The following is a 27,830-nucleotide window of genomic DNA, read 5'->3' as shown; positions in this document are numbered from 1 at the left end:
AAGCATGTGCTTGTGCATTTGTAGCTGGAAAAGTGTGTTGGCAGATTTGGCAAGTGTTTGACAGTTGGTGACCTCCTGCACCAAGATGAAAGAATGAGCTTACATCTCCAACTTACAGCCTACCTGCGTGGGGGAAGCATGTATGCCAGTCTGGTGTTGCACAGTGGCAACAGGCTTCTGTTCCTGAGTTTAATGTTGTCTTACGTAAATCAGGTTACTTTGCTTAATTTCCCACTCAGATACTAAACCTGTTTCTCAGAATACTTGTGGCAGTACTTCTCTCAAATTTCATGCACTGCTGCCACAGTGAAACTTGCACTTGTGTATAGGATTCTCCTGTCACTTTGTGTTCATACTGTTTTCTGCTTCTGTAGCTGTTACTTTTTCTACACTCAGTTGTGGCGGGAGGTGATGTCATTGAGTCATAAAGTTGACCTTCATCCCAATTGCAAACAGCCAACTCTTACTGTGGTTTTTTGAAGAAAGAGTTCCTTTCATTGTGTCGTTTAGGACTCTCTTGTTAACAGGTTGATCCAGCTTTGAGGATTTCAAAAGTATTGTGGAGTTGTTTTTAATGCTACCCATACATACCAACACATTTATTTTTTTTCTGTTTAGTTTTGCTTGAACAGAGACCTTGGTTGCAATTACTCTTGGGCTACACAAAGCACCAAAAATTTTAAGTCTTTCAACCTTCCTTTCAGTGGATAACACAGTAATAAAGCTTTAGAGTCTTTCTGACTGCAAACTTAGGATAGCCTAATGCATTCTTAATAACAAATCATTGCGCTTGTTTTAACATACCAAGTTTATTTTACTTTCAGTGCTAACATCTCTTAAGACTGTGTAAAGCATTTGGTGGAGTAAAAGTTAAAGTATAACAGTGTAAAACTGAGTCAAATGCAAAGATTGGCTGATGATTGGCTTTCTTAGTCAAGTTGTCGGCTCTGATGTCAGATCATGTTGTTCTGCTAAATGGACTTTAAGCAGAGCCTGAGTTGCAGTAAAGCTAGGGAGGTGTTTGTTTCCTTATTGCACGTGCAATAATTGTTGCATCTGTTTCCATTTATTTTTACTGAGAACAAGTGCATATGTAAAGAAGACAAAGTGAGGGAAAATTGAAATATGTGAGGCTCAACAGTTATAACTTAAGTCTTGAATTTTCAAGCTTTATGAAAGGTTTCCATACTTGTAACTTCTTGTCACTGAAGACAGTTTTTCTTTACACTGTAATCCATTGAATACTTTTTGTGTCATAATATACATTTATCTTTGGAAAATTTTTACCAAAAATTAGTCACAGAATTTGAACAGAAGCTGCTCAGGACTGTTTTTCCCAATACTGTCTTTAGGTTATTTTCTCTTACCGACTTGGATAAGTGAGAGAACAAGAAAAAAAATCCAAAAGATCTGTTGGTTAAAGTTAAGGGAACTGTGGATTTGTCTTGGAGGTATTGGATGTGGTTATATCTTTGAGTATTGAAGTTTAGTAGTCCCCTCTTGACTTGGCTGGTTAATTGAAACTGGCTGTCAAAAGCAGGACGAAACCCGCTGCTGATCAGTCTCCTCTAGATGGCAGCATGAGGCTTCCCACTGAAGTCCTGCTGCTTTTCGTTTCATAAAACTCTTGACATTTCAGTCATGGTTTGAAGCTGTTCTTGCCAAGATTGTTTTTTGTGATGTATTTTCTCTTCAGAATGTGCACTGTCTTTTTTTATTTAGAGATAAAAATTGGATAGATATAGATATTTATTATGTATTAGATAGATATAGATATTTATTATGTATTTTCAGGTGTTTCATCGGTGCTGAGTATGAAAGATAATTCTGCTTCATTGTATTAGCAACTTACTTTTCCTTACAACTCTTCTAGATCCCACCTCAAATCCTTTATATTTTCAAAGACTTTTATTTTCATCCAAGTTATTAATAAAATGCTGTGCAGGACCAGGGTGATTCCTGCAGCACTCCATGAAAAATGTATCTATTGAGTGACACTGCAATCATGTTGTGAGATGTGTTATTGCTATACCCTGTTCACAACATACTTTACGTCAATTTTGTATTAGAATTCATTAGGCAAAGTGCTGTGGGACTGGGTACCTTTTGAAAAGTTTATTTATTGAGGTACTATTGCAACAATAGCATTGAAATCTGAATAATTGATTTGACATGATGTAGTTTGATAAATTAATAATTGCTGGATTATATGCCTTGTTTCTTGAATTCGTATGAACTCTCTTAGTATTTTGTCTATGTAAGTGAGCTTTCTTGACAAGTTTGGAAGAGGTGTATTGAATGTTTTGTCCATCTTCCTGGGACATCTGGATGGCTTTCATTTAGGAACAACTGAATACTGTTATCTGAATTCCACATTTTTATTATCTACAATTCCAGCTGTCCCTAACTTTTTGGCCATGGATTTCTCAGTTCCTCTTTTGGTTGTGCACTTTTCACAGATTTCCTTTCTCTACAACTAACTTCCTCCCCTCTTTTTCCCATAGGGTTACCTTTACTTTCTGTAACCCTGGCTAGTTTGTTGACTGCCCATGCTTCTCTGAATCAATTTAGTTTGTCAACTTATAATTTAGCTTTTCTTTCCAGCTTGTTCTTCCTGGCATGCTAGTAGGTGGATTCTTGCTCAGAATATTCCTTGAAGAATATTCTTTCCCTCCTTGGCACAGAATTCACATCAAAGGATGACTTTCCTTGAATGAAACAGGATTTTTGTAGCATGAATTTTTTTTAATGTGTTTTTTTTTGTTTGTTTGGGGTTTTTTTGGTTTTTTTTAGTTTTTACTTTCCTCTTAAAGGATAGACTATCCTTTGGTCTCTTTTGTGTATTTATTCTTTGCTAAAAGGTGATTCTGGAGTTCTCTAGAAACTTCCAGGATCAGGACCTTGTTTCAATAAAGTCTTTTAAAAATAAATTATTTTTCAGCACTTCTTCTCAGGTTTCATCTTGTGTTTCCTTGCCTGCTTTTTAAGCTCTGTAAAATTCTACCTCATCCTTTTGCTTGTAGCTGCTTTCCTCTTTTTGCTTTGGTTCTTAGAATCACAGAAACATTTAGGCTGGAAAAGACCTCCAAGATCATGAAGTCCAACCTTGTTGTATTAGAGCTTCTATTTTCCTTCTGTTAATGAATTATTTTATTGGTTAGAATAATTGAAACCATTTTTAGTTTTGAAAGTCCTGCTTTGTGTCAATTTTACTCTTCCCGTTAACATGGGTGTTTTAAGGGAGGAGGAGTTGGGCTCAATGAATACAGTGACTTCTAGTTGTTCGTGTAGTTAGGGTGACTTTGGGAGGCATAGTAGCTCTTCTGAATGTGAGCTGCAGCCACTCAGTGAGTCTCATTTCTGAGTTTGGGGGGAAAAAAGTATAAAAGCCTTGTTATGAGCTTTCTTCCTCCCCTTTGTGTCCCTTAATTTTTCCACTTGCAAGCTTTGCTTGGAATGGAGTAGTGAGCACTGCAGAGTGAGCAGACCCCAGTGAATGTGGCAAGCAAGAGGGAAATAGTTCTTTTTTGGGAACTCAGTCACAGACCCTGACTCAGTGTTTGTGGCCCACAAAGCAGCAAGTTTCAAAACACTTAATGTAAATAACTGCAAATTTAGATGTTGAAAGCATCTAAACATAAATTTACATCTAGATGTGAATTTAATGTAAAAAACTGCAAGCTCTGTTTTTGCACTGTATGACCCATTGCACCTTTTGGAGCCTCTGAGTCAAAGCTGACTTTAGAAGAATGTTGAAGTCTTGGTTTCATGAACTGGGAGCTCTGAGAAGTCCATGCATTTAAAGATATACCCTGTCATCCTTTGGGATATATGCATACAGAGAGATGCATCTGAGAAGTACATATACAGAAAAAAATGTTTTTCTTATAAAAAACTAAAAGTTTAGTTTTTTCCAAACTTCCAAAAAAAACCCTTATGTATAAAAGTAACCGATATGTAGGGTGGGAAAATGGGAAAAGCACTAAGTCACTGAAGGAATGTGGTTGTCCAGGGACTTTGAAGGCCCTGCTATTGTTTCCCTGCAAATCTCTGATATTTTTTTAGATAACACCTGCTATACTTGTTCAGAAGTCCTGAAATGTAAATATTTATAGCTGGTATCACAGCCATGTTTATGAAATCTCACTGATGCCAGAGAGGTTATCTGGCTACTATGGTATCACAGTACAGCTTCAGTGATACTGTCAGTGCAAGACTTCCTGCAAAGTCTGTTATTTTGAAGCCCCAATATCTTTGTGAAGGTAATGGTGCCTTGGTGTTGTGTGTGCTTTAAATATTAGAAAATGTGAGATAACTGACCAAACAGATATTAATATAATTTATAATTTCCCTGTCAGTAATTTTTGCTAGTCTAATCTCTTGTGTTCGATTAAATTTTTATTTGGAGTTAAAGCTAGTTTGTGATTTCTTGCTGTAAAATTAGGAATGACTGTATTATCCAATGTCAAATCCTCATACTCTTTCAGGAGCAATGAGACAGTTCCTAAACATGCTCAACCAAGTCTCCTTATTTTTAGTTTCCCATGGTTTTGTGCATTCTGGCTTTCACTAGGTTCTAGCAACTTTGCTCCTATTTTCTTGGTAACGCTGATTTATTTTCCATATATGTTCAAGCAAATTAAGTACCAAGGGTGCAGTGGAAGAGCTGTTTAATCAAGGGCCCACAGATTAGACCTGGATGACCTGGGAGATTGCAGGTGAACAGCAAAAGGTTGGTCATCTTGTAGCACCAGACTGATAGAGGAAAAGCCAGCCCAGGTTTAGTCAGTGAGTGATGGTTTTCTTTCCTGTGAAGAATAAGTAAATGGCTAGGGTTTTTTGGTCTGGAGAGAAACAGCTGATGTAGTATGTGAAAAAGATCTGTAAAACATTAATGCAGAGGAAGTGTGAATGGGGAATGACTCTTCACTGTTTCTTATAGTGCAGGAGCCAGAGAGAATGAAAGAGACATGAATAGATGTTTGTGTTGTGCATTAAAGTCAGAACACACCACCACTGGAGCTTGTGGGCATGGAATGTCTCACTATCCCAATAATGAGATAAATTATTGGAAGATAAATCCTTCAAGGGTGTCTGACTGCTGAGAAGTCCCCAGTGGCTTGGATACCTTGGGGATGCAGAAAGCAGAGAGAGAGATTACTATGCAGGTATAGCTATTACACTCTTCTGTAAGTGTTTGCCATTGGCATGTGAGTCAGGGTGGTGGGTTGGAAAGACCTTTCATTTGACAATGGATATTTTTGTTTATTTATTTTAGTAATAGGCTAAACTGCCTGGTAGTTAAGCAACCACTACCAGAAGTCACTGAGGGGTCCCTGTAATGGACAGACTCTTCCAGAGACAGGAAGAGATGGATGGGCACATGAATGAGGAGCAACTACCTTGCTCCCAAGTTAAACTGTCCTTGGTTGTGAATTGTAGTCCTCAGCAGCCTCTGAGATTTCTGGAAAATCATAAAGGAGTCCTTCTGAACTCCAAGCTATGTACAGATCACTACTTTTCCTTAGATTGGTAGTCTTCAGTTTTTCATTTCTCATTTCAGATAAATGCTGTCTGTTGTGATCTCTTGCTTGCAAGTTCAGCTTTTTTTGGAAGTTTGGAGGGGCAGAGCAGTTCATCAGGATTTAACTGTAGCATATTTTGAACATACACCCTTAGTTCTGCCAGTGATCCTTGCACGCTACTCTTGTGATTGAGTTTTGGGTGGTGTTTATTTTTTTTACCTCATTTAGATGCTGATCATTGGTAGGATATGCTTAAATTGGGCTCCATCCTTGGTGGACTGACTTTATCTATTAAACTACAAGACAGGGCATGACAGTTGCTACACTTGAACTTTGTGTATACAAAGTTGCTGAATTAGAATTAAAATGAGGAAAGGAAGGAAGATAATGTATCATTTTACTGAAACTTCTTTTTCCTTTTGTGGAATGGATTGTCTTTCCTAGGAGTGTTTCCATGTAGCATGAACATGCAGCAGCCTTTTTAGGCTCCATGCAAAACACCTGGCCTTTATACCCCAACAGGCTTCTATCAATGATGTAATTGATCAGATAAAAATATCCTCTGATCATAACCACTTTTTCTTTAGTCCTGGCAACACAAAGGCTTTTTAAGCTCAGAAGCCTTACTTTACATTTGTGAACATGGCCTCACTTCTGCATTACAGTTGCCTGGTGCTCTTTCTGGTGTGGATGTACAGTTGTTTGCAACAAAATGTTTCAGGTTTTTACATTTGTAGGAAACCAACATATGAACAGATGTGTAAGTAAAGGGTACTTTAATATGTCTCATGACATCTTCTGAAATCTCTTGTTGGTCCATTTTAGTAAAAGCTGTATGTCCACTCTCTGTAGTCTGGAGAGTTGCGTGGAAAAGTGAATTGGACTGTTATAGTTTCTTACTAGTCAAAATGAGGTTTTGGAACTGTGTAGAAGAGCAGACTCTTTCTTTAACATGAACTCTTTCCCTGTTCCCTTGGAGAAATAAGACTATCTAAAGTGTGGTGAAGCTGGAGAACTGCCTTTTGGAGAGACAAGAAGGAAATAAAGTGAAAGAGTAGCATGTGATTTGGATCTATATCCCACAGCAGTCTCAGTGCCAGTTATTAGAAAGATACAGCAGTGTTCTTACCATCTTGATTGTTGACAAAAGAGTGAGGAGGATGCTCACTTTTTCTTTGTTAAAAGCTGGCAGCTCCAGAAGTCTTGTGCTTCTAGCACTTGTGTGCCTGTATTAATCTGAAACACGATGGAAGAAGATATGTTTTGGATTGCCTACATTGTTCTGAATATGTTGGACTTGGAAGAGAGCAATGTCTGCCAGGTCTAGTGCTTGTTATGTTCTTAAACAAAATACACTGTTTGCTTGCAAGGTGAACTGTACTGCATAAGAGGAAGCAGTTTGAGGTGTGTGCGCTTCAGTTATTTCTGCTCTGCTTAGAATTTTCTTTGTAGCAACTATTTTTTTTTCTTGGTTAGTTTTCTACATTCCCTGCCTTGCTGAGTGAATCTTCATCGTGTTTCAGTTTTGCTTGAAAGCATATTTCTCACTTATTTTGTTATTTAGTACTGTGTTTGGCAAGGACTTTATGTGAAATAGTATACTTCATGTGCTTCAAAGCTCAAAGGCAGAGTTTTATAGCTGGACAACAAAATTATGCTCTTTGGACACTGGGTTTCTATAACACAGTTAGCTTGAGGAGTTACTTAGCAGAGTTAGTAGACTTCTCCCAGAGAATGTATCACATTTTGGATGGTTCATTTTTGGGTTAGGAGATGATCACAGAGAATTTCAGGAGCTCACAATCAGCTGAAATGGTTGGTTTAGTTTTTCACAGTAGGAAAAATATGGAGGCTGTTTTCAGTTTACATTCATAGTGGTTCTTGGTCCTTATTTGATTGTTTCAGAGAGGTGAAAAGAACACTTAAATTGTCTGTTAAGATGTTTATATTGCCCTGTCACCACAATATCCAAGATGCTATGATTTCCATGTGAAACCTTGGCCTTTCTCCTGATTCTTTTTACACTCTCCTCCCACACTGTAGATCTACCACTTCATTTTAATGCACAATGCTGTGGTAAGAGATACTCTGCATCTGCAGGGGGATAAGGAAATCACCTTTCCTTATACTGTTCACTGGCTGGCTTATTTACAGGCAGGATTTTTCTGGGGCACCTCCTGTTGGAAGAGCAAGACATCAGAATGCCAGCTTGAAATTGCCATTCGTACATGATCTGTGAATTGGCTAATTCTGACATGTAGGTAGTTAAGAAATGATTACAGTCAGAGGAGTCATGACCTCAACTTTTCATCATCTCCATTGGCTTGTGCCCCAGTTTGGAAGTGAAGGAGGCATAGGAAGTTTTAATTGTACCTGTGTGATTTATCCTCAGTCAGCTCTTTAATTTCTTCTGGCTGTCTGAGGTTTCCGACACGCTGTAAATTTCTCCAACTTTTTCATTATCTGCAATTTCTTTATGACTCATGAATCGGAGTGGAGAGAGAGTGTGGATTTACAGCAGAGATAAACATGTCCATAAAGTCTGTATCTGTGTCAGTAATTGTACTGCTGTCAGTGACTGTCCTGTTTTACAGGTCTCTCTTGGGAGAGGAACACGCTTTGCTACCAGTGTCAGAGAAGTGTTCACTTTGATTTGCATTAACGTGCCAGGAGATTAGGTTGCAATGGTGAGGATGGAAATTGAGTTTGGACCATGGCTGCTATTGTTTTTTTAAATAAATGGGTGTGTAGTTGAGTTGCCCTCTGTCTGCAGAAAAGAAGAAAAAAAGGAGACAGGTTCAGGTTGTTCTTAAATATAAAATCAGGGAGAGACAGTATACTGATGATATCAGATGTGATTCTACCCATATGCATAAATTGTGCATTCTTACCATAAAACAAATGCTGTGTCTAGGTAACTGTCATATATGGAAAAAAATACTGCATGGATCCTTAGGGTGTTCTCTGTCTGCTGGTAAAGTAGAATGAATATTTCTTTAAGTTTCAAGAAATTTCTGCTTCTATGCCTTCTTGCCCCTCCCTTACTCCTAGGAAAAGATGCTATTGTGGACATTGATGGTGAGTACTAATGCATCATCATAGTCTCCACGCACTGATGATTCTGATTGCTGCAGAAGGAGGTGTATACTCTTGAAGTTTGAGAAAAGGAAAAAAAGTCCCTAAAACTCTCCTCAGTGTGTTAGAAGTTCAAACTTCTACAATTTCTCTTTCTGTGCTTCTATTTTCTGTTTGATGCCTGTTGTAGATACGTGTCTATGTGGAATCTTCTTTTGTTAGGTTCTACAGTTTGGGTTGGATTTTTTGGCTGTGACTTAATAATTTTTTTCACAGTAAGGCAATTATTTTACCCCAGAATTATTTTCAAATATCCAAACTGACTGTAAAACCCCAAATTTCCATTATGTCAGGTATGCATTGAGACTCCCAAATGCAGTTGATTGTATTTTTCTAATTCTGATGGACACCTCTTACCAAAGGGAGATAGATTATCATCAACAATATAAACTCTGTGTGTAGATAGCTTTAAAAGGTGGTTAGGTGTAGAAGTGTTAGAAATGCTAAAATGACACCTGCCATTGCATGGTTAATTCCGGAGCCTGAAGCTGGAAGTAAAATGGGGAGTTTTTCCAGTGGTAGACAGTGTCCCATCTAGCTCTGATAACTGAGTTGCCAAAGCTAGATATATAAGGGTCACATGCTAAGTGGTCAAAAGCTGGCAGATAACTGCTGTTGAAGTGAGTGATGCTCAATGCAAAAGCAAACTTCTAAATAAAAGCTGTGTTGATGAGATGCTTTTTACCTGATCTTTACTGAAATGTCTTTTTTCCTTTTCTCTCATCCTCCTCCTCACCTCTTCTACATGCCCATACCTAGTTTGCAAATCTGATTTTGTTAAAACAAAGGTTACCTCTGAAAGGTACTTCAGCTAGGATGTATTACTTGCTTTATTGAAACAAGACAAAAACAACACCCCACACCAAAAAGAAACCCAGGACAACAAATACCAACAAACAACAAGAACAACAAAATAAAAACAGCAAAACAATGCCCCCCTCCCCTCCCCCGCCAACATTTCTTATATGCTGGTATTCATTTCCAAGAATGTCTCTTCTGAAAGTCCCCTTAGTCTCCTATAGTTTGTTCAATAGTAGGAAGAAATTCTGCAATGCTTTGATCCTTTCTAGAAAAGACTTTCTGAATTTATGTTGATAGAGTGAAGGTTGATCTAGATACTTCCTGTTGTTAAGAAAAGGGAGCTTTTTCAGTGTTAGTGGGGAAAAACAGAAAGACATCTGATTAATCTGAAAACTAACTGACCAAACAGCTCTGAAGACTGTGAAATCATTCATCTGATCCATCACCGTTAACTTCTGCAGGATTTTTGGTATGCTACTCAAAGCACCAGTTTGTGCTTTGTGAAGACATCTGGAATATTAGCAGTGGTCAGTCAAGCAGTGGAACACATTGTGCAGTCACTGGTTCTGCATTCTCTGTTCTTGAAGGTTTTCCAGACCTGATTCAATAAAGCCTTAAACAGCATGATCTGACCTCATGATTGACCCTACTTTGACCAGGAGACCTCCTGAGCCCTTGTAACCCTGATCATCCAGTGACTCCATGTTTCTGTGATCTAAGATCCTTTCTAGCAGTAGAAATGCATTCAAAGTCTGCATTTCCCACAGCGCCAAACAGTTCAGCTTATGAGCTTTAGGCAGGTGCAACTCTCTGATCTGCCTCTATGGGAGCAGCTGATTAGGAGCAAGAAACCTAAGAATTCCTGTATCACAGTGATAGCTTTTTGAGTTTGGGGGGATGATGAATGGACTTTCAGATACTTCCATTGATAGAGGTGATTACAAGTCTGTGCAGTGTGGGCTGCAGAGTCCATTTTTGAGCATAGGGAGATACAGTCCGTTCAGTACAATTCTTTAGGCAGAGGAGGAGAATGGTCCTCAGCATACACAGAGGTTCTTGCGGGTCTTGGCTGAAATGAACAGTGAAACCGTGTTCATCTGTCTAGACAAGTAAGAGGGTCAATGGGGCTTGACTGAAGAGCTTTTAGCCACAAAAGTAAAGGAATGGGCTGTCACATTAAAGCATTTCTACCTGCCGTATGCTTGGCACAGAAAGAAACATGACTACAAACAAAATGTTCTTACATTATACTGTCAGAGGCCTATTTTTTGCTACTCTCATTCTGACAGGATAACTTGTAGACTACTGTCAGTGGAGGAATTGAGGATGGGGAAAAGTTTGATCAAGCATAAGGTTATGTGCATTTTTTCATTATCTTTTAAAAACACAGAAGTGCTAAACAAATCTCAGGAGTCATTCTAGCAGGGACTCTCGAACTTTACAACTGGTCTGTATTTATTGTTTAAAAATCTTTTGCAGTCTGTGCCTTTATTCAATTAAAACTTTCCATTCTTCTGTGTTACTAGAACATTTACTCTGTATTTATAGATATTGGAAAGATTATCCCTGTACCATCTCTGTCTGAAATGTTTTCCTGTAAGTTTTGGCTACTGGCAGGAGTGAAGAGAGAATTTTCTTCTACAGTGGGGGTTGCTGGACCTATTTGCAGAGCAGCTGCTGATCCTAGTGAAAAATCTCACTAGAGTGTGACTTTGAAGACTTGGTTCAGTTTCTGGCACTACCCCTCTTCTGCTTGGTTGGTTTATTTGCCTTCTTACATGGCCCTTCCTATTGCCCCACCTGTAAGGTGGAGTTCATGTTAGCTTTGTTTTGCAAGGCACTGGAAAAATCATGTATTTTGAAAAAAAGCATATGAAGCATTTATTTAAGTATCCTTTACTGTGTGGTGCTGTTTGTTGTTTCCCCCTGCTTGCTGCTATTATATGCCACAGGAAGGTATCATTAGAATACTGTGTCAGTCATCAGAAGTAACATGAGAATATAATGATAAAACAGATCCTAGCATCAAGTGGTCTTCAGACTGGGGCTCAAGCAGGGTAACTAAGAAAAGTGAGGCTATTCTCAGCCATTTGCAGACATTATATATATGAAAGGATTTCTATTTGCAAGCAGCATAAAGGTTAGAAATTATTAGTCTGTATCCATTCTAACGCCAGAGATTATTTACCTGGTTCATTTGCTATGTTGCTTTTCAGTTTTCTCCATTTTGGATCCAGTGATAATGCATACAAAGCTATGTGAAAATTTGCCAAGCATTTTGTCACTTTATTGAATGCTTTCAGTTGTTCTGAGCATGAAGTCTTCTGTAAGATCAATAATGAACTTGCCACCGTACCTCTTGCATCTGCAGTAAATGCAACTTTGAACATCCTGTCTGTATAATGTTGCTAGACTGAGTCTGATAGTATCCATCTCTTATTGCCTCATTAACTTGTGAGCATTAGAACAAGATAAAAATGCCCTAAAGCCTCTTATCTGATGATTGTTGTAACCTTCTGAGTGCCATTAGTTTAAGTTTGCAATCAAATGCTTCCCCTGAGTATAAGGAGCACTGATTAAACCTGAAGTGTCCCCAGAGGCTTTTACAGCTGTCATGGGGGCGGTGGCTGCCCTGTCCAAAAGGAAAAGAGGGGCTGGAGGTCCCGGTGGGGGGGGCCACTCTGCAGACATCCACGTGGCTGCCCCAGCTGTTCTGCTTTGCCTAATGAATCGTTTTACAAGGAGAGGCTGGATATTGTCATCACAAGCTGCCTTCCCCAGGGACTGAAGCCAGCCTGATAATGACTAATGTTGGTGATAGTAATTGAAGTGTGATGGCTCTCCAGGGACTTTGACACACGCAGAGCTGTCAGGCACTTGTGGCTGGTACAGTCCCATGAATACCTCAGAAATGCTTTTTAATTGCTTGACTTTCATTAACTAGTTCCTGTACGTATCCTGCAGAAATATACATTTTAAGGAGATAGAGAAAAGGAGCCAAGGACTCTGCTATGACCCTTGGTGTACACATGTAGTTACTGTCCTGGCATGTTTCCAGTGAGGATGGCTGGGTGTTCTTGTTCCCCTTAGTCTTGGTGTGGACCTGCTCGGTGTCTGCACAGGCACATACAACAGATTACACCTGAATGTACCTTTTCTGTTATGTCTAAGCCTTGTCTTCTTGATGCACAAAGATTGTACTTGATTCTAAAAGGAGACAATAACTCTATTTAAGAATATCAAAGGATTGCTGCTGTTAATAATGTAGAAGCAATGACAGCTATTTGCATTTTGTTAGGCATTGAAAACTGAATATAAGATAGAATAAAAATCTTGTAAAAACATACCATATCCATGTGTCCCAATATGACTGGAGTTTATGGGCATGAGATTTTGGGAGTTTAGGGCAGAGGAGTAACCAATTTATGTAAAACAGAGTGATTTTTGTTCTGAATATATTCTCACGTAGAAGTGCATTGTTGAATATAGCAGTGGGCCTGAGATAAAAATAGCCCCAATGGGGTACTGTACTCTGGACTTCCAGGATCCTAACATGAATTTGTTGGGGTGCTGAGATATTTTAAATTGTCTCTGTCTCTACAGGAAGGTTTTGCTGTGGCTTTTTGAGTTCTAGCTGGAGATCAAAAAAGGATGCTTGGTGCTGTTGCCAGCAGAGTAGACATACTACCTCTTCTCATCATATTCATTGCAAGTTTGTTCTTCACCTCCCCCCTCCAGCGAAGTGTTGGCTCTTAGAAATTTATTTTGGTAATAAAACATTACTTTATACTTGCCCATGAAAGCATGTTTGAAGGCTGTGTGTGGATTCTTTAAAGTGTCCAAGAGATTGTTGTTCCCTAAGCACACTGCAAACCCATATCATAATGAAGTCTGATGAATTAACATGCAGAAAGTTCAGCTCATAACTTTAAGTGGTTAACTTAGACTCTTAAAATGTGGACCCAAACCTGTGGTTCGTGTGCTGTAATTTAGTTGCCAGTCCCAAAATTATATGTTTCGATGGGTTTTGGTTCTGAGAAAATGGGTGAGTTTATTCTTGCTATTTTTGGTCGCAATGAGGAGATAATAATAAAGTTGTGCTTACTGCTTTTCAAAGTTATAAGTGTTGACAGTAAAGCTGAAGGATATAGTTTAGTTATTTTCTTGTAATTTATCTTATGACTTGTACTGTAATTGAGGAGGTGGGAATAGGAAACTCCATGCTGTGTAAGTAGAGATTTTCAGTTTGTAATTTAATTTTACTGATTGGTTGCTACAGCACAAGCACAAGAGTGGAGGTAATTGAAAGACCTCTAATAACTGATTAAGTAGATTCCATTTATGTGTTGTTTTGAGCACTGTTTTAGTGAAAGCTTGTAAACTTTATTATAATAAGTTCAGTAGAATATATTTTCTGTGTAGAAATTATTTTACATTGATAGGGCATTTTCATATGGAGAGCTTTTTGTGCTGTGAGGCATATATCCACATATTGTTTAAACTTCAAAAAGTGACAATTATTTTGGTGTTACTATGCACTGTTACGTAAAATTTTGCTTTTCAGGTATTTGGTGATGTTTTACAAACATATGTATTACAAATAAGTATCTCTAAGTCTTTGCACAACTCCCCCCAAATGTATTATTACATTTTAAAGCTTTCCAAGTTTACTGGCAATTCAATAAATATTAGCTCCCATATTCTTCAAATTAAAATGTGACTTCTGTTTTCTCACTGTGGAGTTTGATCTGTTCTACTGAACCAGGTGAAATCTTGTTTCGTCAGTAGCTGGGGGGGAATATGAAGAGCCCGGGTGTTGCATTAAGCAGCACTGGTGCCCTTCTCCTGGAGGGCTGCTGAACTGTTATCCCTTGGTAGCTCTAGAGGGCTCTCTGCTGTTGGAAATGTCACATTTCTAATAACTTATGTGACAAAGGTCTTAATAACCTGTTGGTCGTTAAGGAACTCATAACACTTTTTTTCAAATGCTAGCCTCATTGTCATCAGCAAAATATAGCATATGCAGTTAGAATCTAATTTTCTCCAGTGTCAATTAAAGGGTCTCATTTTTATTCTGAACTGTGTTATACTCTGCCTGTAAATGCCTGTCACTTAAGTTACAGCACTTAAGTAGTGTAGGAAGTAATTTTTGTGTGTGCAGTTTGTGACGTTCCTTGTTAAATCGGTAAAAGTATGATGTTGCTGGCACTGACTGTGCAAGAAAGAGAGAAGATCATCATCCCAGGCTTTATTGTAATCATGCAGTTTGTTACTGTAGTAGCCTTAAAAGTAAATGGGCATTGTTTCAGGAGAATTGGAAATAAATGTGTAAGATGCAGGACAAGATGGGACAGGATGAAAGTATGAAGAGTAATTTTCAACGGAGTAATAGGTAGATGTTTGTCATCAAGTTCTATTAAGTGGCATTAGAAAGGAAGGAGCACCTATATAATACTTCTGCTTTTTATTTTAAAACCCTTTGGGTGTTATACAGGGATATGAATTCCAGTTCTGCTTGGTGGGTGCGCAGTGGTGTGCTGGGTTTGACTGGGTATCTATATCAGACTTGGTTGCATTAAAATGGACTTTAAACAGGTTAGTTTGAAAATCAGTCAAGCAGTTAAAGATTGTAATACTGTGTAATAGTAAATTCTATTATCTTACAGTTTTGTAGGGTTTTTTTCCATATATGTGCCAGTGCTACATTGCTTTCACTCAGTTGTGTTTCAAAAGCAATGAAAACTAGAAATAACCAGAAGTAACATCTGTGAAAACTACAAGACTAGAAATAACATCTGTTTAGACTAGAAATAACTGCAAGCACTTTTGGACATCATGGGTTAGATGTCTATTATGGACAGTGCTGCAGTGTTCTGTATGATAAGGACCTTACATATTGAGGGAGTGAAAATAACATGGAGTTTGATGCTCATTGAGCTTCCCAGTGAAAACATGCATCATGAGTGTGCTATTTTACGTGCTCTGTGGTGAGTTCTATCTTGTGTATTCTGGAAAGCCCTCGTTTGAAATTACCTTTGTGAATTTACTGCTGAAGGGGGAGAAGGTGAAGTATGGATAGACTCAGGAAAGGAAGAGGTTGTTTTATTTTCATTGGTAGCATTTGCAGTTCCCCAAGCTATGAGGGCTGCAGAAACTGGCTGTTGAGAGCCACAACTTGATTAGATGTTTGGGTCTGTTGTAAAATCCTGTAGTGTCTGTCTGTTGTGTCATCGTGAAAATCCTCCTTATGCAGTGGAGGAAAGGTATTGAGAAATCTTTCTTGTAAATTCTGGGTCTTTTTCCTTCTTCTAGGAACTACATTTCATAGTAGGAAAAATACGCTGAATCACCCTTATCTGCGGAAAACACAAACTAATTACAGTTAAGCTATTGATTACTTTTTCAGGCAGCAAAAAAACGCTTCTTCCAGGATTCGTTTCCCCATGCTATCCTTGACTTCAAACACCTGCAACATACAAGTTCTGGTTCTGGAAGAATTCAAATGCTCAGTCCTCCTAGCATTTTGGATGTATTTATTGCACGTACTACATCTTTTCATGTCTAACCACTGTAATTTGAGAGGAAATAATATATTTTGTATTTAGGGTTATGGGTTGTATTAGTTCAGTTGAAGTGGGGATTTTATATCAGTTTTAATGCACTACTGCATTTTTTGTATAATGGAACCTTAAACAAATTAATGTAACTATGGAGCTTGTACTTGTAAAATCACAGGATACAGGTGTAGCCAGTTTTAAACTACATAAGATTTTGGAATGTTTTTTGAAATATATTTCCAAGTAGTTGTGATTGAACTGAAATAATTTTTGTGAGATACAGTATTGTGGAGTGGCATCTGCATGCTCTTTATTTATGCTTGTTACTTTTGAATACTTTTGTAGTTAATAATCAGATCAGAATACTGAAGTCACTAAACAAAATGTCTCGTAACAGTATCTCAGAATTAGTGTTAACAGAAATGCTCTCAGTATGTTTGAACATACCTCCGTCTATATTTCATATAACACTGTATATTGTTAAATCCTGTCAGTTTTGAGATCTAAAGATATTAGAAAAAAATTAGGCAAAAATATCCTTTTGGCTACTGCATCTGTGTGAGGGACATCCTCCTCATTCGGAGCATTTGAAAATACAATCCCTATATTTACTGTGTTTACCTATATTTACTTCCCTGTAGAGCTGTTCAGGAAAGTCACCAAAGGCAGAGGGGGACACATTGAAATGTACTTGGTACAAATTTGTATTGAGAAGAAAAAGGAAATAAACATTTTCTATAGTCTTCCATTCCTAGTTGTTTTCTGATTAAGTAACTAAGGTGGGTAAAATTCAGGTACACATGAGTTTTGGAGATCACTACACAGCTGACAGGGATAAAAAGAGTTTTTCACCAGTGGTAACCTTGAACCTTTAGAGGCCTGTGTTTATAAGCTTTATGTTATATGAAGCTGTATTCTAACTGCCTTAAGGTGTATCCAGTGCACCTGTAAGTCTTTTCACTTCAGGGTCTGCTTTTTACTTAGTACTCCACATCTCTTTTTAAAACAATAGAGAAGTGATCTTTTTTATTGTTTTTAGCCATTTTCACTTTTTGGTAATCAGCAGCATCACTGACCTTCTGTATCTGAGTTTGAATGTACAGTAGTGGCATTCCATTTTAAAATCAGTTTAGTTGAAATTATTATAGCAGAAATAATGTAAAGGTTGTAACTGTCTGCAGTTTTCAAAAAGCTGAACTTTATGTGTAGATGTGTATATTAATGTTACCTGGCAGTTGTTTTCAGCACTGTTCTGAATGTTTTATTCAAACTTTTAAAAATGCTTCTTTTTTTCTTTATTATTTTGACCTAGTTTTGTTGCATTGATGGCTGTTTAGTGAACTTTTTCCAGCCATTCCACACACTGATAGTAATAGGACAGTAATTCTCTAGTGGATGGCAATGCCCACTCTCTGAAGAGCTAGCTTGTGAGTCCATGTCTGAGGTTCTGGTCTAAATCTCTTGGTCATGCTGGGGTCACCACAGTGTGTTTACTAGGCTGAAGTTGCAAAGTCCTCAGTGTCCAGGTTGCCTGGTGCTTCCCTGTTAGAATTCAGTGTGCCAGACCCATGGCACCCCTGTCTTTCATGAATGGAATTCAAAAAGACACTTAGATTTCCATAAATAAATTAGGAATTCAGTGGCTTCTTCTGGCTAATCAGGGCAGGCTGATAAACCTTGCTAGCTGTTTAATAAATGAATTGTGACTGATTACCTATTAATATGGACGCCTCAGGAATTCACCCTGGGGGAAGCAGAGCAGTGAAATAGAGAGGGGCATGGCCCCCTGGGAAATCAGGGCTTCATGTTTGCAGCTTAAATATCTCTGTGAAGTATCAATAAGGAGGTAATTGAATTTTGAACACAAACATGAGCGCCGGATGGATGAAGGAGAGGGGGGCCCTGATCATCTCTTCATGCCCCTTCATACTCCCCTCCCCTTCCCCTTAGAGACCACTCTAGTGAAGATAGATGCTAAATCCATTAAATAAAGATTAGACTGTGTCGTGGTAGAAAATGGCAGCTTAGCTAGATCCCTGGGCAAATTGGGACCTTTAGCAATACAGAAAATTAAAATATACATTTTTAACAAGTGTGCTTTCGACACAGCAATAATGACTCTGTGGCTTGTGGGGTTTGCTCACCTTTCAGATCTGCTTTTGTTTGGTTATATCACTTGCTCTTGTTTTGAAACCAGCCTGCTTGGTCTCTCTGAAGCAGAGAAGACTTAGGGGAAGAAAGGTTATTTTCCCACCTTGCTTTCTGTCTTTGGCACTTTTTATTGGCTCTTATGCTTGTTATAATATAGAAGATCAGTACTCTTGTATTTGAATATGCAAATAATTAACTTTGGCTCCAACACGCTCAGTCACATGTTCTGAAAAGTAGTTGTCAATAGTCTAGAGGAAGCATGTAGATGTAAATGTGATCAAACTTTTTATAAATGGTTTTTATTTTCTAAGAACATGGCTTTGTTTTTTATTTTCTCCAGATCAATTTTTCTGAATGCTACTCTTATGGAAAAGATTAGTATAGGGGTGTACATTGTAAAAGATCAATATTTTTTTTGTTACACAGTGAATTGTAGAAGCACAGCCGAAGTGGCATTCAAGGGGTGACAGTCTTTCTTTATAATACTGTGCTAGACATAGAACACAACCGGGCTTTCTTCACAGTCCCACATGCTCTACTGTCTGTTGCAGCAAGTCAACAGATCCTCCTGGGTTTTGCAGGCAGAATCTCATCTGTCTGTACAAGTACAGGACCAATTGCCATACTGGAGAGACTACTCCTGTTTTTCCAAGATGATCATTCTACAGAACAAAATCCAAAATTTTTTCTGTTTAATGATTTGGAGCAAAAAATGAGCCTAAGCCAATGTTTTCCTAGAGATAACTGCTGTTCCTTCCATTTAGAATTTTTTTTCTTTACTCTAGATAGTTTTGAGAATGGAAAGAGAAAAAAAAGGTTTTATGCTTTGCTGAAATGCAATGGACTGAGACAATAGTAACATGGGGGCTTCTGTCTGTTCTTCCACAACATCTCCCTGATAATACCACTTCCCTTTTTTCAGACTCCTCTCAAATATTAGCAGTTGTGCCCAGAAAACCCTTGATGCTGCATCCTCAGCTTTAACTGCTGAGAAGTGAACCCAGCATCTTCATTTTTTTGTTAAGAAGAAAAGTAAATGTTATTAAGTATAAGAAAGTATTAACATACACAGGTCATTCTGGAGGCAGTAGTGAACGTACTGGGAATGTTTTGGCTTCCATTAACTTAGAGCTGCATCAGACATGGTTTTCTATTTGTTTTCCAAACTATCATCTGCTTCCACATCCTAGCAGTTTACTCTCTTGTTTTTTGTGACAGGATTTTGCATTGGGAACATCTGTTTCTTTCATCCAGCCATGCTTCTAGGAAGAAAAAACTTTCTAAGCTGCCTTAGCCTCAAAGATTCTCGTTTGTGGTGTTGACACCAAATTGAAAATGAGCAGGTACCACCTCCTAGCTAAATTGCAGTAATTGATTGTGTATGTGTTGGAGCCTGTCTCAACTGAAGAAGCCAGGTCTCAAGCCTCCCTTGGTAAGGGGAGATTACACCATTGGGATTACCTTTGGCCAAGCATGTTGTTCATGGGCCTTCTTCATTCTTGTGCCTTCCTGGCCTTTGTTCTCTTCGCAAGGGGACAGTTCCTTTCCTGAACCCCACCCCTCTCTCTCCAGTTCTCAGTCTGCTCTTTGTAACACGTCTAGTTTCTTTTAACCTTAGCTGGCCTCTTTCAAAAAAGTCACCTATACCTTGACAGCCTGTGTCCTTTTTTTCTTATGCTACAGGCATTCCTTAGGCTTATTGTATTACCTGTCCCTCTGCCTGTTTTGGAGATTTTTCTGCTCTCTTCTTCGTGCTTGTACACTTAGACTGATTTTCTAGCTCAGGAGTCTTCCTTTGTAGATCCCAAATTTAAAAGGAGACTCTTGCTAATTTGTGCTGTAACATCTTCTGAAGGCAGGCATGTGCCAGGAACTTCACAAGCTTATGGCTTTCCATATTAAGGCACTTAGTGATGCAACATTTTAATTAAATTAACCAGAATTCCTAAATTGTAGATAGACAGATTTTCCAGATCATCTCAATATGAGCTTTTAGAGTGATCAACACTCTGCTGGTGTTTAATCCATCAGACTGCCATATGGAGTGTTGAAGAGTAGAATATCTGTTTATTAACAATTGTTTTTTCACGTCAGCATGTACGATTTTTGTATTTGAGGACCTAGGAGTGCAATCTGTTCCTGCATCTCTTACATGAGTTATATCAGCCTCATGCCAGACCTCATTTCATGCCAATCCCTCTTTTTTTACTGAATTTAGGTGAGCAGTAGGCTGTCTAAATGGCGTAATAGAGCAAGGGGGTCATTCTATCACAGTCTTCAGAAGTTCTTTGGTTACACTCTCACAAGGGGAATGTGCTCAGATGTCCTTTATGAGGAATTGCAGATATCCGTAGTGTCAGCGATTTCTGTGAACAGTTGAAACATGTTTAATGAAGCTTTGCAATTTGATTGACCATAATGTAAGTCATAATTCACAAAAGTCAGAAAATTGTTCAAGATCAAGCCAACATTTTATTCACCCTGAATTAATAAATACCTATTCTTAAATCCTAGGATATCTGGTGTTAGACTTCTCTAGGAATAGAATTTACCTGTCTCTTTAGAGTAGTTGTCTGTTCCATTTTATTGTGAAATACAAGTCTGTTTCTACTCGTTTAGCTGAGTGAATGCTTTCCATTGTTGGTCTTTCCAATGGGAAAAATACTCTTCAGGGAAGAGGAGAAAACCTTCTTGTGTTGTGACTTTTTCATTGCTCTCTTCAGAAAGAAGTATTAGCCCTCCTAGAATGAGAGATGAGATTGGTGCAGTACAGGAATATGTTTTGCAGCACAGGCATCAGGCTCTTCTCATCAAATCTATTTTAAGATATTTTTCACTGTCAGAACCCCCTGAATTCTCAGCTGGAGTAAAATGCAGTCATTTTTGCAAACTCAAACGTTCATAAAGCTTATTTGCTTTCTTAGATGCATTAACAGAGTGGGGAATAAGATGTGCTTATTAAGACAACTTCAAATTTGATACTTGTTTAGGTAAGGTACAAAGAGGAGGGAGCTGTTGGTATGAGTTGATGGTGATAGATGGAAAACAGTGGGAGTTTGCCTTTATTAGAGCTGTCTTACCCAGCAGATGGCATTGAAAATGTACCTGCTGCCCTCTCTTCTTGCTAAGCACTGCCTTAAATGAAATCCAAAATCCTTCAAGCTGGACTCTTCCCTTTGGTGCATAACTGCAGATCACTTCCTGATGAGGAATTTGGAGTGCCTCCTGCCTGCTGGATAAAACAAAAGACCTGCTGCTGGATTCTCAGAGGGCACAAGTTCTTCAAGCCAGTGGCAACATCTGTCCCAGCGAAGGGCACATCTTAGGCTGGTGACTGTAGGAGTTTATAGGCCCTTTACATGTGTGCCAATGAGAGGAGGAGAAATGGTGAATGTTGATGATTTTTAGAGTGGGTATCACATAGTTTCCAACTAAATGATGAGGAAAGTGGGATGTAGATCTGTTGTAATGATTCAAATTGTAAGTGGTTATGGCAGTGAAACTGAGAAGTGAAAAATGTTTACTATGAATGAAGAGAACATCAGTTCTGTAACACTTTGTTTCCTGTCTATTCAGTACTCTTTTATCTTTATTCTCTTTTCAGTAAATAATTCTGATAATATAATTTTGTGCAAACAGTACAGTGCTCATGCAAGGTAGTGGTTTAATACTCCTAAGAAGCCAGATAATTTGAAAAAAATTATAAAATTTATGTACATGAAACACAGCTATCTTGTAGAGCTAGTGTGAATGCATGTGTCAGACTATGTAGCATGGCTTTGTTTGTCTCTTATCATTTGTATTTTGTTCTATATTGTGACTGTAAGTTAGTAACATACCTATTTCAGAGTATTTAGAGCACAGTGGGAGCTAATGAACGTTGCTACCTTTCTAGAACCTATGGGATTAAAAATGCTTCCTTGCAGCCCCTTCATTTCCCTTATATCTGAGGGACCTGAGTACTTGTTGAAACTGGAGTTTTTTACTCCTCCTCCAGTGCCAAACAGATTGTCTGTGATCTCTCTTTCGATGACTGCTGCTCTATTGCTCATTTAACCTTGTGACCAAGTATAATGTTTGACTCTCCAGTAAGTCCAGGCATCCAAGCCATAATCTAAATCTTCTTCCATTTTTTGATATAACACCTCTGGAATAAAACCTTTCCTATCTATCCACACAGCGCTTATCCAAGTTCTTATAATATTATCCCTTTCTCAGAATCTTTTACTCTGATCTTACCAAATCCTGTTCCACTCACAAAGATGAGCTCCTTATTTTGATTGTGATCAAGATCTCCATACATTTCTACATACATTTCAGTATGGTATCAGACCATTTCTCCATTTCTCTTTATGTTTTTTCTTTGTTGTTCTGATGTTCTGTATGTTGTGGGTTTTTACATGACTTTTGTGTTTCTGAATGAAAACCTTGCTGTTTGGCAGAATTTTCTTGAGAAATCTGTCTGAACTTGCTGGAGAATTTAGTCAAAGTAATTGGGTTTTGTGCACAGTTGATGAATGTGGCAGCACCTCAAACCTCCTGAGCTCCTGGGATCATCCAAAACAGCCAGGTCCAGAATAGCCAGGTCCCCAGTATGGTGAAGCTGAGCAGATTGTTCTTCTCCTCTAGATCTTCAGGCTTGAGTGTATCTCCAAGTCACAGCAAATTATTATCCTATCTCCCACCTCTTCTGCTTGAATTTAATAATTGTTTATGCTTTACAACCTATGTTTCTGCGTAAGGTCTAATAATCTTCTCCCAGGAAGGAAATAAGTCTCATTCTCTATTTTGTAACTTTGGATACCCTGTCAGGCAGTATTTTGGTAGGAATAATTTTGAGATAGTGTGAAATACACTATTCACTACTAGAGAGCTTCTTATAAATCAAGAGTTTTTTTAATGAGAATGTGAGGGGGGGGGAGAAGAGGATCTCTTTGATTTTGAAAGGTTGTGCAGTTGTTATTTTACATCTCTGCAATTGAAAAGATAGATTGAAAATTCCAATTGACTCCCAACCCTGAAAAGAATGAGCAGGGAGAAAATCAGAAAACAAGTAATGGAAGCCGGTCAGATTAAAATTAGCAAAAGAAATGCTTTTTACAAAATGAGTAATTTGATGTGGAACTTTCTGCCACACTGGGATTATTTTTTTTTTTAAACCAAGTACTTAGCAACAATTGAAAGGGAATCAGGCAGTTAAATGGATGATAACATTTTTAGTTAGAGCAGAATAAAATCTAAAATGAAGTAGGAAATATCAGCCGTTTCAGGATATAAAACAAGTACTTAGGAAAAGGAGGAATCTTTCAGTAATAATTATTCCATATGTCTTCATAATGTGGCTTCCTAATTTATCTTTTCCTGTGATGCTTCTGATCTTGGGGGCAGTCAGACAGGATACCTGACTGGGTAGATTACTGATCCGCCCTGCTCTATCAATTCCTGTGCTCATTTACAGTTTTTGTGACCACAGAGCAGACAGATTCTAGTTTAACAGGAAATAACATTCCTACAATTTTTTTAGCAACTAGTCATAGATCCTACTTATAGATAGGATTTTGTATACAAGATTTTAGTCAGTGATACAGAAATGTAAATTCTGAGCATGCTCTGAGTTACACCTCTAGAGAGAACACCATTATTAAACCTTTTTGAGGGTGTCCCTGGTGGCAGCTCCGTAGAGCAGGTGGCCTGCATGGCACAAGCATACAGGGAGTCAGGAGCCTGTGTCTTATCAGACCATATAATCTAAAAATCACTCAGCCTGTTTAGGTCTCCTGGGGAGATGATGACGATGACACAGGACTCTTATGCTAAAAACTAATTGTTGACCTGCAGAGGACGTCATTCAACACAAATCCCAACAGAAAAGGGCTGGGTGATGGATGTTTCTGGGTAGCAGGCCAAGCTCTCATTTGGTTTGCAACAGATATTTCTCTGGGTTGCCTCAAGATTTTCATGTCTAATACCTGGCTTACCTGAAAATAGAGAGCAAATTAATTAAAAAAAAAGAAAAGCTTACAATTTATGTTTACTAACGTATGTATATAAACCTGAAAGGAGCAAACAGTTCCTCCCCTGTCTCAGAGCATAAAATGCCCTCACTCTTCACTATGGTGCTTGGGTTTCCTGGAACATTAAGCTAAGCAGTGGGTAGGTGGAAGGTTAAAGGCAAGGAAACAGTGTTGAAAAGGAATACAGTAAGTAGAATATGGGAAAGGGATGTGGGAATGCATATCCATCTGTTGATTGAAACATGGCCAGTAGATCCAGGGAAGTGACGCATCTGCATCTGCAATGCCACATCCAGTGGTGTCCTCCATGCCCCAGCATGAAGAAGACATTGGTAAACTGGAGTGACTTCAGTGGAGAGCCACCAAGATGATCAGGGGCTGGAACACTTGCCCTGTGAACAGAGGCCAATGGAATGGGGCTCATTTAGCATGGAGAAGAGGTGACCACAGGGACCTGATAGCTGCCTGCTAGAACGTGCAGGGAGGTTGAGAAGATGGAGTCAGTCTGTGCATGGTGCCGCATGGTGGGAGGACAAGAGACAATAATCGTAAATTGAAGCAAGAATGTTTCTGACTGGAATCAAAAGAAAACTTTTCCAGCATGGAACAGTCAAGTATTGGAAGGGTTGTCAAGAGAGGTTGTGCAGTCTGCATCTATGGATGTTTTTATGACTTGACTGGAGAAAGCCCTGAGCAGCCTGTCTGTTCTGAACAGAACATTAACTGGAGACCTGCCAAGGTTCTATCAAGTCAGAATGAATCTCTGATTCTGTGCAATTTTCCTCATATGATATTGTACTGTACACCTTATTCTGTCTGTTCTCTTCTGGTAGATTAAATTTTCTTCACTAACCACTTTTTCCTTGTATTCTCCTTTTACTTCTTCTGCTCTGCTGTACCTTTCTAACTCTAAATAGTTCTGATAGTTCCATTGCCACTGGACTATGGAGTCTTCAGACTTCTCCAGACTTCCAGAATTTCTTCAGTACCTCTCAACCCTCAGAGCAGCATTCCTACTCACCAAATCCATGGAGAGTCTGCATGGCCATCGCTGCCTTCTGTTTTCCTTTCTGAGCTGTCTTGTAGATGGTTTGCCATCTGCTTTGCTGCAGTGCCTGTGTTCTTTCTTCTAGTAATGGATGAAGAATTCTTCTGTTCTCATTAAAAGATAGTGGTGTCGCTGCATTCAGCTTTCATAAGAGAAGCACCTAATGGTAGACATGGCCTCTGACCAGTGGTATGCATGGACTGTAAATAAACATGAAGAGATTTTTGGAAGCAAAAGAGTACCAAAGCTTACTGGGCTACTCTCAGTAGACCTTCTGGAGCAAAAAAAAAAAAAGGGGGGGGGTTTGTTTGTTTTGGCTTTATTGCTGGGTTTCAGAAAACTGGAGTTTCTTCTGGCCTCTACTCTCAGGACATATCTTCAGACTCCGATACCCTCCATATTTCTTGTATTCTTAATATCTTCTTTAAAACTCATCAATATTAGAAGTGTGAAGGTCTTTATGAAAAATGTTCTCACATTTCCCTGTGGGTCTGGGAGGGTGTATTTTTGGGTGTATCTTTTACATCTGTTTTTACAGCTGAGCCTTGCCCAGTTGCTTTTAATCTCGTTAGCAGCTAAATTGTATTAATTGTAGCAGAACCTGCATTGTTTATACTTTAATACCTATTCCAAAAGGCCTTGAGTGGCATTGCAATTTTGTTATGAAGTAGGTCAGATTAACACTAGTCATAGATTCTCTGAGTAACTACAGTTTTTTCCTATTCATTCGAACTTGACTGTACTAGCATTTGGATGCTGTAAAAACTGTAACATTTCTAAATCAGTGCATTTTCTCAGATGTCTTGTGAACAACTTGGAGTTGGTAAAGATGGTTTTGAATTTCCCAAATTTTCTTCTGGTCTCTCAGATACTCCTCAGCTCAGGGTATTGCTGCCGGAAGAGTTTTGTAGGGGGCAGCACACCTGAAACGTACGAAGTTATAATTTAAAATGCTGGAATAAAGCAAGCAGTGAATATACTAGGAAGGATGAGGATAGGGATAAGGGTAATTGTTACATAAAGTACCTTTGATTTACATGGAAGAAAGAATAAAATTATGGAGGCAGTTGTGAAGGTTTTCTTCTGCAGCCCACAAACTGCATATTGCTGCTCTTCCATAATTCTGTCTTAACAAAGCCTGAGACTTTGACCTTGGAACACTGAGATTTCAGTCATTTGCATATATTTGGCCATACAGACCTTGTCTGATTTTTGGAAATTTTGGAAGTCTTCTATGTAATTTGATGTATTGTATCATACTAATTGCAAAAGGAATCTTGGTTTAATTCATGTGTAAATCAAATAATATTTTTCAGTCAAAACCCATTAATCTTCTTTTCATAGAGGCCTACAATACTGATAATTCATTGTTGTGTCAAGGGCTGCAGTCATCTAAATGGAAAGATGTTTCAATAAGAAATCTTGGGATTAGAAAACATTTTAAAGATTTAGTCTGCTTTTTAAAGTAAAGACATACTTCTGGACAAATAAATACAGACTACCATATTATGAGCTTCTTCCATCTAGATATCTCTTTCCATTAAGTTTGTTGACAGAAGTTAAATTTAAAAATTCAGTTCTTCTTCACAGTTCAGGCCATTAGCTAACCTATTGACAAAGGCTAGTTTCTGCCTTTTGGAGGTCAAGGAAGCTGTACTGCTCTTCATCCAGCGCTGCAAGCCTCCCCGTAAACAAGCCTTGATGTCTTCGGATTGGATTTGTGTGCCCTGGCTTGCATAACCATACAGCTTGTATCCCAGTGTTATTAGCCAAAAGGAATATAGGGACTTACATAATCATTACACGATTATTTTTCAGTAACTGTACTGTAAATATGTAATTCTCTCTGCTCCTAATAACTCTTAATCCCTTTGTTTCTATTGGCTCCTGGGCTCAGATTTGGCCGTGGCCTCCATGCCCTGGCCACTGATAAAACTTGAAAAAATTGTTACTTTCAGGGTTCACCTGCTTTGCTCCCAGCAGTAAATATGTGCTCCCCAGCGCAGGCAGGGGCACTGCATCTGGGTGCAGTGTGTTGTGGTAGTGTGGGCAGCACTTCTGCCCCTGTGCCTTCTGAGAAGGGTCCATTCACCTCCAGAATGCTTTCATACCTGGCTGTATGTGTATGTTCAGCGCTGACCTCTTTGCTGAGCTTCTTTGTGTGTTTTATGCCCGGGAGTTATTGAAGAAACAGTTTTGATCTCATTTCTCCATGGTGTTTGGTAAAGAAGATTCTTCCTTGAGATACTGTGGTGAGAAAATCTAAATTATCAAGAACTCTTGATCCACTGCAGGTGTTGGAAGCCAGAAAGATTATTTTCCTTTTTGTACAAGCAAGTAGAAAAAGGCCCTTTAGAGTGCTTCTTGTAAAAACATCACCCTATTGTGCTGTTTGGCTGCAACATCTGTGGGATTTGGTGGTCAGAGCTCTCCCAAGCTGTAGCTCTTCCAGTGATAACTTATGCTAGTAAAGTACCTTTCAGGTATATTTGAAAATATCCTCAACTTTGATGCAAAATTGCTTTTCTTACTGCTTTTAATATTAGAAGTATAACTCAATTTTTTTTATTTCAGCCTTACAAGATACTTGAACATAATT

At 38.6% G+C, this 27,830-nt stretch overlaps 1 protein-coding gene and 1 long non-coding RNA gene across 6 annotated transcripts in view; one reads left to right on the top strand and one right to left on the bottom strand.

The window, feature by feature from the left end:
* The window catches only part of LIN52 (lin-52 DREAM MuvB core complex component), a 41,714-nt gene that overhangs the window by 2,163 nt on the left and 11,721 nt on the right, over positions 1-27,830 (top strand). Inside the window, exon 6 of one of the 5 annotated variants that reach the window (XM_039552127.1) lies at positions 19,388-19,484. The exons of 1 other annotated variant lie outside the window; for it this stretch is intronic. In XM_039552127.1, the coding sequence (XP_039408061.1) occupies positions 19,388-19,389 (2 nt within the window). In that variant the 3' untranslated portion in view covers positions 19,390-19,484. Of the gene's footprint in view, positions 1-24; positions 2,949-13,064; positions 13,764-15,867; positions 16,906-19,387; positions 19,485-27,830 lie in introns of those variants that run through there. 3 more of the 5 variants (XM_039552125.1, XM_039552128.1, XM_039552126.1) reach the window with 3 other exon arrangements.
* Positions 19,552-27,830, bottom strand: part of LOC109144038 — a 55,690-nt gene continuing 47,411 nt past the window's right edge. The window contains exon 6 of the long non-coding RNA XR_005601944.1: positions 19,552-20,910. This is a non-coding gene — a long non-coding RNA (uncharacterized LOC109144038). The remainder of the gene's footprint in view (positions 20,911-27,830) is intronic.

The sequence above is a fragment of the Corvus cornix genome, chromosome 5, assembly GCF_000738735.6.
Source record: "Corvus cornix cornix isolate S_Up_H32 chromosome 5, ASM73873v5, whole genome shotgun sequence".
NCBI classification, from domain to species: Eukaryota; Metazoa; Chordata; class Aves; order Passeriformes; family Corvidae; genus Corvus; species Corvus cornix.
This window is presented reverse-complemented; position numbering and strand designations above follow the sequence as displayed.